The 16,887-nt window shown below is 39.2% G+C and overlaps 1 protein-coding gene across 3 annotated transcripts in view; it reads right to left on the bottom strand.

The window, feature by feature from the left end:
• The window catches only part of ERC1 (ELKS/RAB6-interacting/CAST family member 1), a gene marked incomplete at both ends in the record, with an annotated part of 441,980 nt that overhangs the window by 296,276 nt on the left and 128,817 nt on the right, over nucleotides 1-16,887 (bottom strand). For 2 of the 3 annotated variants that reach the window (XM_080705759.1, XM_080705760.1), the window contains 4 exons: nucleotides 4,767-4,960; nucleotides 7,105-7,245; nucleotides 8,481-8,621; nucleotides 11,190-11,327. In XM_080705759.1, the coding sequence (XP_080561885.1) occupies nucleotides 4,767-4,960; nucleotides 7,105-7,245; nucleotides 8,481-8,621; nucleotides 11,190-11,327 (614 nt within the window). Of the gene's footprint in view, nucleotides 1-4,582; nucleotides 4,961-7,104; nucleotides 7,246-8,480; nucleotides 8,622-11,189; nucleotides 11,328-16,887 lie in introns of those variants that run through there. The other variant, XM_080705761.1, reaches the window with a different exon arrangement.

Raw genomic sequence — 16,887 nt, 5'->3', positions numbered from 1 at the left:
GATCAGAGGTACAGCACTGTTAGAGGAGGTGGTCAATGGGGTCCTGGGCGACTGGTCACGTGTACACATGGGGTGTCTGTACCTGTCTCTGTCCCTCCCCCACAACCCTATCTCCCTTTCTTTCTCTCTCCCTTCTGGCAGCCGTGAGATAAGAGTGGTTTTCCTCCTCCATGCCTTAACGCCTTGCTGCTGAGCCATTCTGCCACCTTGAGGCGGCTGACAGTGGACCTCTGCAACCTCAAAACCTCAGAAACTGAGCCCAAATAAATCTTTCCTCCTCTAAGTTGTTCGAATCAGGTATTTTGGTCACAGCAACAATAAAAAAGTATATATCCTACTAGTTATTTTCCTCTGATTGAATTTTAACGGATATACACCACGGTAAGGAATGTGAATTTAGAAGTAGTTACGTTTAGTCGGGCATGTTGGTACACACTTGTAATCCCAATATTTGGGAGGCTGACCCAGGAGGATCACTAGTTTGCAGCCAAGGCTCTCAGCAACTTAGTGAGATTCTGTTTCCAAATAAAAAATAAAATAGGTCTGAGGATGTAGCCCAGAGATAAAAGACCCCTGGGTTCCATCCCCAGTACCCCCCCCCACACACACACACGTACGTTACATTTATCTAGGAAAAATAATTTATATTTACAGATGTGTATGTGGGCCAAGAAAATTACAGTAGGTCAAGAAAGTAGTACAACACTAAACAAAATGAGTGGTATAGCATTAAATTATCTTCTGACAAAAACTTATTTTTTGTAAGAGACAATATGGGAGAACTACTCATTTATGTCTCTAGACCACAAAGAACAGTATGGGAATTCTTCACCATATAATCTAAGACTTTTTATACTGGAGATCCTTATATTAGAAATATTATGAAATGCAAATAATATGTAGAATTTTCATTAATGATTATAATAGTTTGCTTTTATTTTTGTACTGAAAACTGCTGGACACTCTTTAGAAATGATGTGGTACTATGGTTTTATCAGTTAAGGGACTATTTCAAGGGCATGTCAGCAAGATGAGCTACATAAAAGATGAGCTAGCAACAAGGACTAAAACAATTACAACTAACAAAATAGAATCTTACCAGAGAGAACTCACACTGATTGTATCCAAAAGCTGAGTACCTCAGAGGTACAGTTCACCTTGATATATGACTGGCTGTTCTTTAATTCTGATCAAGCAAAATCCCCAGCAGGCCCCAGCAGCAGCAAGAGCAACAGCAGCAATTTACTCTACTACAAGACTATAGCCTTTTAACACTCACTTTCCCAGGAAGTCCCAAACAAACCCCCCTGACGGTGCAGGGACAGAAACCTGGCGTGGAGGGTACAATTGGCGGGAAACTGGCTTTCTGAGAAACAGCATGGCCAAGGGACAGACGGAATACACACACATAAACACAAAGACACCAAAATCCCCAATAAAACAGAACCGTGGTAGAACAAATCAAAAAAAAGGTGAAGAAACTCAAAATGGTAAATTATAGGAAGACAGACAACCACACATAGGAAATAATGGAATGGCAACACAAGAAGCAAATGGTTAGTAAGAAACACTGCAGCCACACACATGCACCTCAGTACTACATCTGAGACAAAAGGTATGATACAATCCCACCTGTCTTTAACATGGTTAAACAGAGCTCAATTTATAAAAATGGCATTCAAGGGCTAAGGGAAATGAATGTCTATCTTGGTTTTTAAGTGCAAAAAGAATATAGCAACTTTTGCTTAAAACATTGGGACAAAACTGGACAAAAAGATAAATCCTATAAAGATAGAAAAACTTTAATAACAGTTGCCATTAAGCCTACAAGGAACATAACTAATCTTAGTGAAACAGAATAAAAATTGAGTTGGAATTTAAAAGCTTCATTCTATTAGCTCTGGCCCAAACACTGTAATTTTAGAGATAACATCTCTGGCTCCTGGTTTCCTCTTCCATTTTTATGTCATCATAGATCTCTTTCACAAATTCCGTGATTCTACTGTTTATTCAGTATCTCAAAGTATGCTGAGTAAGTAAACTACAAAACTGATCAAAATTTATAAAAAAAAAAAAAGGTTAAGGACTATTGGGCTTTCTGATGTGGTTTTGTTTCTTGTTGTTTTAGTAAGCATGAAACGTTGTGTCAAATCACCCTCAAACAAAATTATAAAGTTGCAAGCTGAGTGTGGTGGCACATGCCTGTAATCCCAGTACTTGGGAGGCTGAGGCAGGAGGATCACAGGTTCAAGGACAGCCTCCACAAGTAGTGAGACTCTCACCCTGCTTCCAAATAAAAAAAATAAAATCAGGCTGGGAGTATAGCTCAGAAGTAGAATGCTCTGGGCTTAATCCTCAGTACCATACACACACAAAAAGATTATATGTATATGTATGTGTACATGTACATATAAGTGTATATATGTATATTTGCATGACCAAAGGCTAGAACACTGCCTTTCCAACTTGTTAGAAGTTATAGTCTGTGAAGAAAGCAGATTATTAAAATTTAAAATGTGAAAAGTGGAGTGGCTAATAAAAGCTGCTATTTGATGTGCTCTGGGTACAATATATACATTTAACCCTATTTCTTATTCTCCATCACATGAACATGTTCATCTCCCAAAATCAGTTATTAGAACCAAAAATGAAATAAAACATTTTTCAGGCAAGATGCATAGAATAGCAAGCAATACTTTCAAATGTAGATTTATTTATTAAATGTGTACTGAGCATTGAATCTAAGGCCTCATAAATACTGAGCAACCACTCGACCATTGAGCTATAACCCCAGCTCTTCTTATTCTGAGACAGCATCTCACTAAATTGCCCAGGCTGGCCCTGAATGTGAGATACTCCTGACTCAGTCGCTGGAGTATCTGAGATTACAGGTGTGCACCAGTGCACCCAGCTTAAACTGTAAGCTCCTAATATAAAAAAGTCAAACTAAGAAATAAAATTTTCTCAAGGAAATTCTGAAAAATATTTAGTGGGATGCCAATAATCAATAAAAAGTAGCCAAGTATGGTGGTATACACCTGTCTTCACAGTATTTTGGAGACTTAGAAGGATCACAGGTTTGAGGCCAGCCTCACCAATCTAGTAAGGCCTAGCAAGACCCTGTTTCAAAACAAACAAACTAAAAAAATGTTTTTAAAAGGAGGGGTTGAGGTATAGTGTGAATGCAGAATGCTCCTGGGTTCAATTCCCAGTACCATAAAAAAAAAAAATCAATCAATAAAAAGTATCATATGTTTAGCCAGAGACTGTGGAACACACCTGTAATCCCAGTACTTGGGAGGCTAAGACAGAAGAATCGAGAATTTGAGGCCAGCTTCAGTAACAAGCAAGGCTCTCAGAGACTTAGACTCTATTTTAAAATAAAAAATAAAGTTGGGCGTGGTGGTGCACACTTGTAATTCCAGCATATGAGAGGCTGAGACCCTTTGCAACTCAGAGAGACTGTTTCAAAACAAAGAATAAAAAATAGGGCTAGGGGTATAGCTCAGAGGTAGAATGCCCCTGGGTTCCATCCCCAGTCCCTCAAAAAAAATTTTAAAAATTTAAAAATAAAAAATAAAATGGGAGCTGGGCGTGGTGGCACACGCTTGTAATCCCAGCATTCGGGAGGCTGAGACAGGAGGATCGCGGTTCGAGGACAGCCTCAGCTACTTAGTGAGGCCCTTTGCAACTTAGTGAGACCCTGTTTCAAAATAAAGAATAAAAAATAGGGCAGGGGGTGTAGCTCGGAGGTAGAATGCCCCTGGGTTCCATCCCCGGACCCACAAAAAAATAAAAAATAAAAAATAAAAAATAAAAAATAAAAAATAAATAAAATGGGGCTGGGTGTAAGCTCAGGTGTAAACACCCCCAAATTTAATCCCAGCACCACAAAAAAAATCATATTTTAATGTCTATGTAGTACTACAGCTGATTTCAGGCTCATAAGAAAGAAGAGGGGTATGCATTCATACAATGTGTAGAGCATGTATGTGCACACGTGTGTATATTCACACATGCTGGGGAAGGAGCACAATACAAAGATTAGGATGAACAAAAATGCACATATTCTATAATCATGAGGTTCTGCTTTTGAAAATTCTGATTCAAAGAATTTTCTTCTTGTATCTTATCCAAAACTAGATAAAATGAATGGAGATCATGTTAAAATAAGAAGAAACATGTGAGCATGTATTGAGCTCATAGTATTCACACTTTAAGTACAATGAAAAACTGTGATTCCTGGGCTTTGTTGCCTTGGTTCCATGAAAATCAAAATCTATGGGTAGTGAACAAGAGAAAATAATAACTACAGAAGAAAATACCAAGCCGACCTATAAATTAGCTGTGGAAGTAGTCTCAAACCTCCCAGCCTTCAAGAGCATGAAGAGAGTATCCCCAGGATCAGTACTCAAGAAGCCACACGATCAGTGACGTTATTCTGCCACTGTTAGTCCTTCTGGTTGTTCAGAAGGATATGGGTAATGAAGTTCTATGACTCAATTGTTTCAATGCACTTGTGAGTTTATATTAAATACACAGTATAAAAAAAGAAGGGTTATATGCTTGATCTTCAGGATAAAATAAAATAAAAATTCTGAGAGCTGTCTGAAAGGTAAACTATTCGTATTAACAAACTTTCAAGAACCTAAATTAAGAGGCAGGTAATACTGAAATAAGTATATCTCCAAAAATATATAGTCTTAAAGAAACCACACTTTACTTTTTCTGTCCCAGAGAGTCCCATTCCAGCTCCCATTCCTTACCTTTCCAACTCAGCTATCTTCTTATCTTTGTCATTCTTCTCATTTTCCACCTCCTTCAAGATTTCCAAAAGGCGATCGACTTCTGCCTGGGCCTTGCTCGATTCGTCCTTGTACCTAGCAATCTCTCTCTCCAACTGCTGTATTCGGTCATTCGTCTCTGGACTGGCTCTGGCTTCCAATGTGGCCTCGTGTGCCTATCAAAAAAAAAAAAAAAAAAAAAAAAAGGTTCAAAGTACATCAGATATAAACACTATGGCACTAGGATACTATGGCCCAAATAACTACTTGTATTCCTCCAGTTTAAATACAGAATAATGAAATATCTAATAGCCAGTTTATAATTTAATAATGGTTTTCTCTGCTTAGAATATCCGTAAGAAATGAAGTAAGCAGATTAGAAATAGATTGGTGTGCCAGGCATGGTGGCATACATCTGTAATACCAGTACTTGGGAGACTGAAACAGGAGGATCTCAGGTTCCAGGCCAGACTCAGCTTAGTGAGACCCTGTTTCCAAAAGATAAATAAATAAATAATACTGGGGAATATAGCTCAGAGGTAAAATGCCCCTGGGTTTAATCCCTAGTACACCAAAAAAAAAAAAAAAAAAAAAAAAAGGAGGGGAGGTTAAACTTTTTTATGGCTGACTATTTATTATTAGGCCCAAATCATCATAAGCCAACTGGTGCTTCAGAGTTTAATGAGGTGTACTAACAAACCACCAGACTTCTCTTGATCTTGCCAAGATAATATCAAAAGGTACCACTGCTGATCTTGCTATGGCCAGCACCAATGCAGAGACCCAATTCCCACTAGACCATCATTTCCATTTCCCTCGATACACTGCTTTAGTAAATCTGTAAATCACAGGCTCTGCATCTGATTGAGAAAAACAGAAATAAAAAACAAATGCAATGAACTGCAACTAACAACCGCCTTCATGGAGTAAGGCACTTGTAAATAGCATAATAGGAAAATATAATAAAATGAAAAAGAATAACTGGGCCTGGTGGTGCTCACCTGTAATCCCAGTACTCAGGAGACTGAGACAAGAGGATCAGATGTATGGCCAACCTCAGCAATTTAGTAAGACCCTGTTTTAAAATAAAAAAATAAAATACGACTGGGATGTAGCTCAGAGGCAGAATGCCCCTGGGTTCAATCCCCGGTACCATTTAAAAATAAAAAAGAAAGTAAATAAAAGAAGAGAAGAGAAAAGCAGAGCAGAGCAGAGAAGAGGACTTCCCAGAGGAAAACATGAGAAGGAACAATAGACATGAATAAAAGAAATTTAACAAATCAGAGGAGAAAGCTACCAATACTTCTGTCCAAAGACAATTTTATGTTTTCTATAAATTTGAATATAAAGCCTAAAATATAAAAGGTCATATAAATGAACTACAGAAAGATTAGAAATAAACAAAAAAATCCCTAGATAATGAGATTGTCACAAACAAGGGAGTTTAGAATGTTAATGAGTAACACCACTCTTGATAGTTTTCTTTCAGTTTCACAATCTTAAACACATCTAACAACTTTACTTTGAATATTTAGGTGTTAAATGTAAAGTTATGTCCACTCTTTGTTGTTGGTTGTTTGGTTTTTGTGTTTGTTTTTCTGGCTGTACTGGAAATTGACCTCAGGGGCATTCTACCTCCGAGCTCCACCCCAACTTTATTTTTTATTTATTTCAAAACAAGATCTCACTAAACTGCAGAGGGTCTCACTAAGTAGCTGAGACTGGCCATGGATCTGCGATCTTCCTGTCTCAGCCTCCCAAGAACCAGGATTAGAAGCCTGTGCCACCACACCCAGCTTCCACTCCTCTAAGTAGAAAGAAAAATAAAGCCAGCTGTCAAATCTGAATTGGTTAAAATGAAATCCTTATTTAAAGCAAAGTAACAAGTCTGATATGCTACTGCATACCTATAATCCCAGTACTTGGGAAGATGAGAGAGGTCGAGAGAGGCCCTCAACAACTTAGTGAAATCCTGCTTAAAAATAAAAAATAAGCTGGGAATGATGGCATACACTTGGAATCCCAGTACTTGGTAGGCTAAGACAGGAGGATCACAGGTTCGAAGCCAGTCTCAGAAACTTAGCAAGAAGACCCTTAGCAACTTAGCAAGACTTTGTTTATTCCTTGAACCTGTGATCTTCCCATTTCAGCCTCCTAAACCCTGGGATTAAAGTGTGCACCACCATGCCCGGCTCCCTGTTTCAAACTTAAAAGGGGGAGGGACTAACATGGAGTACAGAGGTAGGCTGGCCCGGGTTCAATCCCCAGTGTGCCCCTCCCAAAAAAGCAAAGTAAAAAACTGGCCATTTTTTTCTTTAACCTTTTTCAACTGTGATTCCATCTTTAGACATTCCTCTTTCTTTTGCTCCAGAGCAATCTCCAATGTCTTGAGCCTAGAGTCCTTTTTGAGTCCTGAGGAAGCCAAGGAAGATGCATGCTCTTTCAGATCCAAGAGTGAAGCCTAAATAAACAAGAAAACCTAGAATAAATACTAAATGAAGTAAAATGCAAATTTAAATTTAATTTGTAATCAGTCACTTATACTTTCTTTCCATTTCAAGAAAGTTCATAAACCAAAAAACAATGCCGGACATGGTGGAGCACACTTGTAATCCTAGCATTCAGGAGGCTGAGACAGGAGGATCGTGGTTCGTGGTCTGCCTCAGCTACTCAGTGAGGCCCTCTGCAACTCAGTGAGACCCTGTTTCAAAATAAAAAATAAAAACTAGGGTGAGGGTGTAGTTTGGAGTACTGCTAAAAAAAAAAAAAAGTAAATAAATAAATAAATAAACTAAAATCAGTATTAGTTTTAGCGTTTAAGAGCTAATTAAAGTAAGATGAATTTCTAATACCAGTTAATCAGTAACTCAAGAGTTCTAACCATACATACCCACTCTCACAAAACAGATGCAGATGAAGCTTTGTGAGCGCAAGGAGTCAACTTTAGCAGCTACACTAACTTAAAACATTTTTTTCTTTTTTAAAGGAAAATTCTATTAGGAACCTATTTCCATACACTTTCCTAAAGATATTAGGAAGAGAACACAGAATGACTGAACACTTCTGCATTATTTTCTGAACACATATAACAGGGTTTCAGTTATTTTAGGACTTATAAAACTGTCATTAACAGCAGGGTATGGTGGTGTATGCTTATAATCCCAGCATTTGGGAGGCTGAGACAGGAGGATCGCGGTTCACCGACAGCATCAACCCTCTGCAATGAGGCCCTCATGAGGCCCTCTGCAACTCAGTGAGACCCCATTTCAAAATAAAGAATAAAAAATAGGGCTGGGAGTATAGCTCAGAGCTAGAATGTCCCTGGGTTCCACCCCTAGTATCTAAATAAATAAATAAATAAATAAATAACAAAAAAAAATGGGCTGGGGGTACAGCTTGAAGGTAGAATGGCCCTGGCTTCAATATCCAGCACCAGAAAGAAAAAAGTCATCAACAAGTAAGAAACCAATTCAAAGCACAGTGAAAGGGGTAGCAAGATCTAGAAAATGAATGAACCAATCTATTATGTCTCTGCAAAGCTTCCTGAAATATCCCTTAATATTACAAAAAAGCCTGCTAGAAGATTATAGAGAAATATTTCATCAAATAGTTTTTACATGCATTAAGTAAAAAACAACATATATACACAATGTGATAACTGAGCAAACCAAATAAATCCAGTTTAGTGATATTAACCTCTTTCTCTGAAAGGTCGCCTTGCAACAGGCTGACTTTTTCTCTTAAGTCTTTAAGATCTTTTTTGTAGTTGTCAATTTCTTCTTGCTTTTCTCGCTCATCTCGGTCCCGTTGCTCCTTCAAGCGTTCAATTGTCCGCTCCTGACAAGAAAGCACATTGACATATGAGGAAATTTCTTTTGGTATTTATAGTGTATAATTCTGCTTTCAGCTAATAAAACTTCAAACTTCTATCCTCTACCCAAAAAACAATAATAGGTTTTATTTTTTGTTTTGTAGTACTGGGGATGGAAGTCACGGGCATGCTACCTGAGCTACATTCCCAGCCCTATTTTTTATTCTTTATTTTGAAACAAGGTCTCACTAAGCTGCAAAGGGCCTAAATAGCTGAGGCTGGCCATGAACCTTCAATCCTTCTGTCTCAGCCTCCCACAGACTGGGATTACAAGCATGCACCACCATGCCCAGCCAGTAAGTTTTAAAATAATTCACTTTTTGAAGAATCCATATTTCCTATCTATATTGACACAACAAAGATCTGGCCTAGCTTTTTAAATCCCAAGGTTTATTTTCCTATAATCTTAAATGTTATAGTCACTAATGTGTACACGTGGAATAATATATGCATACCGTTAGGACAACAAACTTACAAATATTCTTTATAATTCACACATTGCTTACAAAGCAATGAAACAACTCACAATTCATATATCAAAAAACAGGAAGGGAACAGATTATGATATGTTGCACTTCAAGTATAAAGGAGAGGTTAAAAGAAAAAGAAAAAGAAAAACCAAAACCTGGGCATGATGGCACACACTTATAATCCTAGTACTTGGGAGGCTGAGACAGGAGGATCAAGGTTCATGGCCAGCCTCAGCTACTTAGTGAGGCTCTCCACAACTTAGTAAAACTCTGTTTCAAAAAAGAATAAAATAGCCAGGCGTGGTGGCGCACGCTTGTAATCCCCGCACTTGGGAGGCAGAGACAGGAAGATTGCGCAGGTTCGAAGCCAGCAGCGCTGGCTTAAGAGACCCTGTTTCCAAATAGAAATATAGAATAGGTCTGGGAGTATAGCCCGGAGGTAGAAGGGCTTCCAGGAACCCAGTACCACCAAAAAGAAAAAAAGAATAAAATAGGGCTGGGGATAGAGCTTACAGGTAGAATGCCCCTGGGTTCTATCCCCAGTACAACAACAACAAAAAATTAAGATACTCAAGAAGTTTGAAAGCTAAAGCAATTTAAGTATATTTCTGGGTAATACTTCTAAATACATTTAGGGAATAAACCTTGATCCTCGCATGCAGCCTGAAGCATTCTGAGTCCAAGAGACTTAGGAACAGTGAAAGTTGGTCGTGGTGGTATATGTTTGTAATCCCAGTACTTTGGAGGCTGAGACAGGAGTATGGTAGGTACATGGTCAGCCTCACCTACTTAGTAAGGTCTCCACAACTTAGTGAGATCCTGCTTCAAAATAAAGAATAAAGCAAGATGTGGTGGCGCACGCTTGTAATCCTCGCGCTTGAAAGGCGGATACAAGAGGATTGTGCAGGTTTGAAGCCAGCATCGCTGGCTTAAGAGACCCTGTTTCCAAATAAAAGATATAAAAAATAGGTCTAGTAGCCCAGAGGTAGAAGGGTTTCCAGGAACCCCAGTACCACTAAAAATAAAAAATTAAAAAAATTAAAAATAGGGATAGGGTGTAGCCCAGAGATAGAATGTTCCTGGGTTCAATCCCCAGTACTGGGGGGGGAGGGGGGGAGTCAATGATCCTATCCCTTTAAAAAAAAAAAAAGACAAAAATGTCTCAAGAAAGCTGTGGCACACTCTTATAATCCCAGGACTTAGAAGGCTGAGACAGGGAGGTAGCAGCCAGCCTCAGCAACTTAACGAGGTCTTCAACAATTTAAGAGACTCTCTTTCAAAAATAAAAGAAATAGGGCTGGGGGTATAGCTCAGAGTGTAGCCCCTAGGTTCAATTCTCAGGACCAAATACTCATATAAAACGTCCCAAGGAGAGTCCCTAAACTACCTTCTAAGTCATTAATAGTGCTCAGGTGAGGCCATGTTTTTAGTCAACCATTCCTGAAAAACCAGATTTGCTCATAAAGGCTAAATAAATGGCATGACAAAGATTAGAAAATTAGCAAGTATAGTATACTAGGAATGAAATCCCTAAATATATTAGGCACCAAAGTACAATAATAATAGAGGAAGACTATGTATTGTCTCTTTATAGTCAACATCTAGCAATTCTGTACCAACACATTCTAATATATATTTTATTCTTTATTTTGAAACAGGGATATCACTAAGTAGTTGAAGCTGGTCATGAACCTACAATCCTCCTGTCTCAGCCTCCCAAGTACTGGACTACAAGCATACACCACCACGCCTGGCTCACATTTTAAAAATTTTTTCCTTTTCTTCAGAAGACAGCAAATGGGGAATATACAACTGATTCTTCAGAAACATGGTCACTGCCCTTCTGTGTGGAATCCACCTTGCCTAGTAGCACGTCCTTATATTGGCAGCAACTAAATAGATTTGCTTTCCTCTTACCAATATGTATGTCAGCAACAGCACAGGAGAGCTCTTTCCCTTTGCCAAAAGAGATCTCTTCTGAGTTCTATGTCCAATATTGGATATATAAACAGATATGAAAAGTAGGAGAAATGCGTCTCTAATGAGCCCAGGCCAGTCACTCACTTTCTCTGCAAGGGCCTCCTCCAGCGTCGTCAGGGCAGTGTCAGTGTTGGTGGTGTCTGCCTGCAACGATTTGACTCGCTCTTTCAAGCTGCTCATCTGCTTCTCCTTATCTCTAAGTTGCTCTTGAAGATTCTCAATCTGAGAACATTTAAGAGGGAAAAAAGGACATTAATAAAAATAGAAATAGGCATAATAACAACCACTTTAAGTTGAAAACAAGTCTGTGTGCATGTGTGCGCACGTGTGTACGTGCGTGTGTGTGTGCATGCACACTCTATAAAAATACTTTAATCATAAAGTTTCAGAATTACATGCAAAACATTAAGGACAGAATTTATATCCAGAACAGAAAAAAGGCATATACAAGGATATGAACATATACACATATACACAAATCCCTAACAAAAGAAAAAGCGTGGCAGGGAGAAAAGACGCAACATAGAGAGGGAAAGAAGAAAGCTTTGAGAAGTGGAATTATGTCCAAAATGATACTGTACATGCCAAGACAGGTTCCTTCATTAGACAGTGAGAAAGACAAATCAACTGCATAAAGGAAAAACTGTTTTTAAATGCCAGAGTTCTTAGATTTGTATATCATCCTTTATATAAACAGTAAATGCTTCCAATAAATTTTCTTATTGTAGTCATTCACTCCTTCGTACTCAAAAAAAAATTTATTACATGCCAGGGACAAGTGACACACAAAAAAATGTCTTTATTATATGATGAAATGGTAAGAAAGCTCCCACTATGTAGCTGAAGCCAAGCTATAGATGAGCTTATATGCCTTCTAGGGACATTTTATTCTATAGAGATGGGAACTATTAACAATCACTAAACAAAGATATGGCCTGGCCATTTTATTTAGGTAATTTTGATGGCTGTGGAGGGGAGACACCTTCATACAGACATGTAAAACAATTAGGACATTGCATCAGTTCAAATAAAAGACTACGGGGACTAAAAACAAAGATATGAGAAATACAGGGGCTGTATTGTGGGAACAGCATGCTATGACTAGGGATATTTAAGTAAACAGAAATAAATGTTAAAAAAAAAATGAGGAAGTCGGGTGTGGTGGTGCACGCTTATAATCCCCGCATTTGAGAGACTGAGATAGGAGGATCACACGGGTTCGAAGCCAGCCTCAGCTACTTAGTGAGGCTCTCAGCAACTTAGTGAGACCCTGTTTCCAAATAAAATATAAAATAGGTTTGGAAGTATAGCCCGGAGGTGGAAAGCCCCTGGGTTCCACCCCCCAGTACCACCAAAAAAAAAAAAAAGAGGAAATTTTAGGGAGATATTCCTTTTTAGTGTTGGTTAATTGAACCCAGGACCTCATGCATGCTAAGTATTCACTCTACTGCTGAGCTACAGCCCCAACTCTAGAGAAATATTCATAATAACCAAAGGAATGTTATAAATAAGCCAACTCTTCTAGATCTCTCAAAGTTAATTCATTCACAATACATATTTGTTCCAGTTCCTGCTATGTTTTCCAGGCACTGAGAATACAGAAGTAATCAATACATACCAAAATTCTTGCATTCATGGAGCTGACATTTTAGTATGACAGACAAGTGAAGAATGAAAGAATGAATATGGTCTGTGGGTGGTAATGGGTTCCACGGAGAAAAATGAAGCAGAAAAATATACTCCTATCTCCCTCTTGAGCTAAAACTGGAACTAGCTGGCTTTTTTTTACATGGCTGTCAAAATACAACATAAAGAACTTTGGTAAGACTCGTGTTCTTACCCTCATGAGGATGCCATGATCACTGTACTCAGTTACACATACATTTATATATAAACACATGTCTAAATATTAAAGCGCCAAGCCCAACCATATCTGACTGTTTTGCACATGTCTCCACAGGGAGATGTGGCTCTTGCCCTCCATCCTAGTTTGGTATCTTCACAACTGCCACATATCAGGTCTTAACTAAAGAATGGTTCATTAATCAGAAAATTAGTAAATTATAAGTTTGGACTTTCATCAACTGTATTCAACAAATACATAAACTCATGCCAAGAAGGCAACTACAAAGGAACCATAAATCCAATCTTCAGGTGCTTTCTTACACAAATCAACTTGGAGCAATCCCTTTAAGAGCCTGCTTCATCCCACTTGGAATTAAAAAAGGAGTCCATCTGTGGAGTCAGTAAGAACTCCAGAGGCAGAGCAGACAAGCTGAGTTTAAAGAGGGTATCTGGAATACTCTAAGTCTTAAATTTTCATTCTTTTTTCTTTCTTTCTTTTTTTCTCTCTCTCCTCCCACCCGGTACTGGGGATGAAACCCAAGGGCATTCTACTGCCAAGCTACCCCCCCCCCGACCCTATTTTTTATTCTTTATTTTGAAACAGGGTCTCATTGACTTGCAAAGGGCCTCACTAAGTAGCTGAGGCTGTCCAAGAACCACAATTCTTCTGTCTCAGCCTCCCAAACGCTGGGATTAAAACGTGGGCCACCACACCCCACAAATTTTCATTCTTCGACAACAACAACAACAAAAATCATGCAAGAGAACCACTGAAATGGGCTCCAGTCTTTTCAGTGTCAATAAGAAGCCAAGATTCATCACAAATGCACGGCAATTCAATTACACAGAATCTCACGAGGAGCAAAACTCAGGTAAACTCACAACTCCTAAAGAGAATTTTACCACTCAAGAATCTAATATTCCAGCTGGGCGTGGTGGCACATGCTTGTAATCCCAGCATTTGGGAGGCCGAGACAGGAGGATCATGGTTCAAGGACAGCCTCAGCTACTTAGGCCCTTTGCAACTCAGTGAGACCCTGTTTCAAAATAAAAAATAAAAACATAGGGCTGAGGGTGTCGCTCAGAGGTAGAATGCCCCTGTGTTCCATCCCCAGTACTGCAAAAAATTATTCCATATACATATGGACACAATGCCCTGGTGTTTGCATTGTTTAACCATCTGCACAAGTCATTACAATTGCTAACAGAAAGACCTTATATAAAGAAAACATAGCCATGCTATTGATTAGATTTTCTCATCAAGAAAGAACAGTACAAGAACCATTATTTACAATAAAATTTCACAGGACCAATCCAGTTTTGTTTTGGTACTGGGGATTTAATCTAGGGGCATTCTGCCTCTGAGCTACACTCCCAGTTCTATTTTATTTTCTATTTTGAAACACTGTCTCACTAAGTTATGGGCACCACATTTAGATGCTAAGTCTAGCCGAGACCCTTCAGGCCTCCGAAGTACTGAGATTACAAGTGTGGGCCACCCATGCCTGGCCCAAATCCAGTCTTACGTACAAGAAAATAGAGGCTTGTTTTATGAGCCCACCTAACATACAAATAGTCCTTACATGCATATCAAGAATAATGGTGCAGTTGCCCACACCTGTAATCCCTGTACTTGGGAAGCTGAGAGAGGGGGATCACAAATGTGAGACTAGCCTTGGCATCATAGTGAGATACTACCTCCAAACAAACAAACAAACAAAAAAAAATAAGCCAGGAATGGTGGCACACATCTATAATCTCAGTACTTGGGAGCTGAGGCAGGAGGATTGCAGGTTCAAGGACAGCCTTGGCAACACAGCAAGACAGCAACCTAGTAAGACCCTATTTCAAAAAAATAAATAAAATAAAAGATCTGGGGGTGTAGCTCGGAGGTAGAATGCCCCTGGGTTCAACCCCCAGCACTGCAAAAGAAATAAATAAAATAAAAATAAAAAGTGCTGGGGGTACAGTGGTAGAGCTGGGTTGAATCCCTCATATCTCTTCCACATACACAAAGAATAATACCCTTGCTTCTCCTCCAGCCATCATTCTCTACAGAAAAATTAAGGAGCTAAAATGCTTACAATTTCACTTTCATAATTTTATGTAAACTACTGAAGGAATGCATTATTCTTTGCTGGTAAAAATATTTACTGATATACTCAGGTGCAAAAGCTGCCAAAGAAAAGACCCACTAGCAAGTTATCCCTAAGCTACTTTTTCAATTATCCAGCTGTCTAGATAAGATGTAACTGCTGAACTGGAAGAGAAGAGACAGCTACTCTTGAGCTCCCATTTACTTCTAAAGAGGGAAAATAAACATTCCATAGTGAAAGGGTATCACACAATCAAAACAGAAGAGTGGACACTAGAATCCTTTCCTTTGCGCAAGTCCCCATCAACGAGTAGGGCCTGAAATAGACACAATGTGCAGATGAGCATGTAAGCACTGAACAACCCCAAAACATGCTGGGAGGTCTATAAAAATATTTTTCTTTTCGTTTATCCAGAAGCATGATGGAAAGTAGTTATGCCCTACTAAAGGCTCCTGGTTACAAAACCCCACTTTGGTTGTGATTCAAATTTTTTTGCCAGGTGTGGTGGCGCAAGCTTGTAATCCTTGTGCATGGGAGGCTGAGACAGGAGGATCACACAGGTTCGAAGCCAGCCTCAGCTACTGAGTGAGGCTCTCAGCAACTTAGTGAGACCCTGTTTCCAAATAAAAAATATAAAATAGGTCTGGGAGTATAGCCCAGAGGTAAAAAAGCCTCTGGGTTCCATCCCCTAGTACCACGAAAAAAAAATTATTTTTGTTCAAAGATATCTGGGTTTATATGTGTCACTAACCAGATCACATATGAATGCTAGCATATTAGATTATTCTTATCATTATTCTCTTGTTCTTCAATAATCTAATGTTGACATTTGTAAAAGCTGTTTACACTGATAGTCCCCTATCATATCATTTCAGTATTTATATTAGACTATTTGCAAGAATATAGGACAGAGATCCTATTCTATACCAAGTTCAATAATCTATATGACTGAAACATATTTTATAAAAAGCTTTGAATACAAAAGCAAAGAGGAAAACTAGATCCATTATGCATGCACTTGAGTATAGAAAAAATTGATTGTTTGGGATCATGTTTAGTGAGAAAATACTCATTTAAATATACCCAGTAAGCCGGGCACGGTTGCACAGCCTATAATCCTCGAACTTGAAAGGCTGAGACAGGAGGATCACAGGTTTGAGGACAGCCTCAACAAATAATGAGACCCTGTATCAAAATAAAATAGGGCTTGGGTGTAGCTCAAAGATAGAATGCCCTGGGTTTAATTCCCAAAACCACACACACACACACACACACACACACACACACACACACAGCCCAGTATGTGTGTGTGGGGGGTGGTTACTGAGGTTCCTGGAAGCCCTTCTACCTCTGAGCTACACTCCCAGACCTATTTTTTTATACTTTTTTGATTTGGAAACAGGGTCTCTTAAGCCAGCGCTGCTGGCTTCGAACCTGCGCGATCCTCCTGACTCTGCCTCCCAAGCGCGAGGATTACAAGCGTGCGCCACCACACCCGGCTTGCTCAGTGTGTGTGTGTGTGTGTGTGTGTGTGTGTGTGTGTGTGTGTGTGTGTGTATTTTTTGTGTGTGGCACTGGGGGTGGAACCCAGAGGCTTTCTACCTCCAGGCTATACTCCCAGACCTTTTTTATATATTATTTGGAAACAGGGTCTCACTAAGTTGCTGAGAGCCTCACTAAGTAGCTGAGGCTGGCTTCGAACCCATGTGATCCTCCTGTCTCAGCCTCCCAAGTGCGGGGATTACAGGCGTGCGCTACCACGCCCGGCTTGCTCAGTATATTTTTAAAAAACGGTTTGTAAAAGTAGAAACCACATAATCCCTAAAATAATAACAAACCAA

This window comes from Muscardinus avellanarius (assembly GCF_963383645.1).
Source record: "Muscardinus avellanarius genome assembly, chromosome: 11".
Classification (NCBI taxonomy): Eukaryota; Metazoa; Chordata; class Mammalia; order Rodentia; family Gliridae; genus Muscardinus; species Muscardinus avellanarius.
The sequence above is the reverse complement of the archived record's forward strand: the minus strand, read 5'-3'. Positions and strand labels throughout refer to the sequence as shown.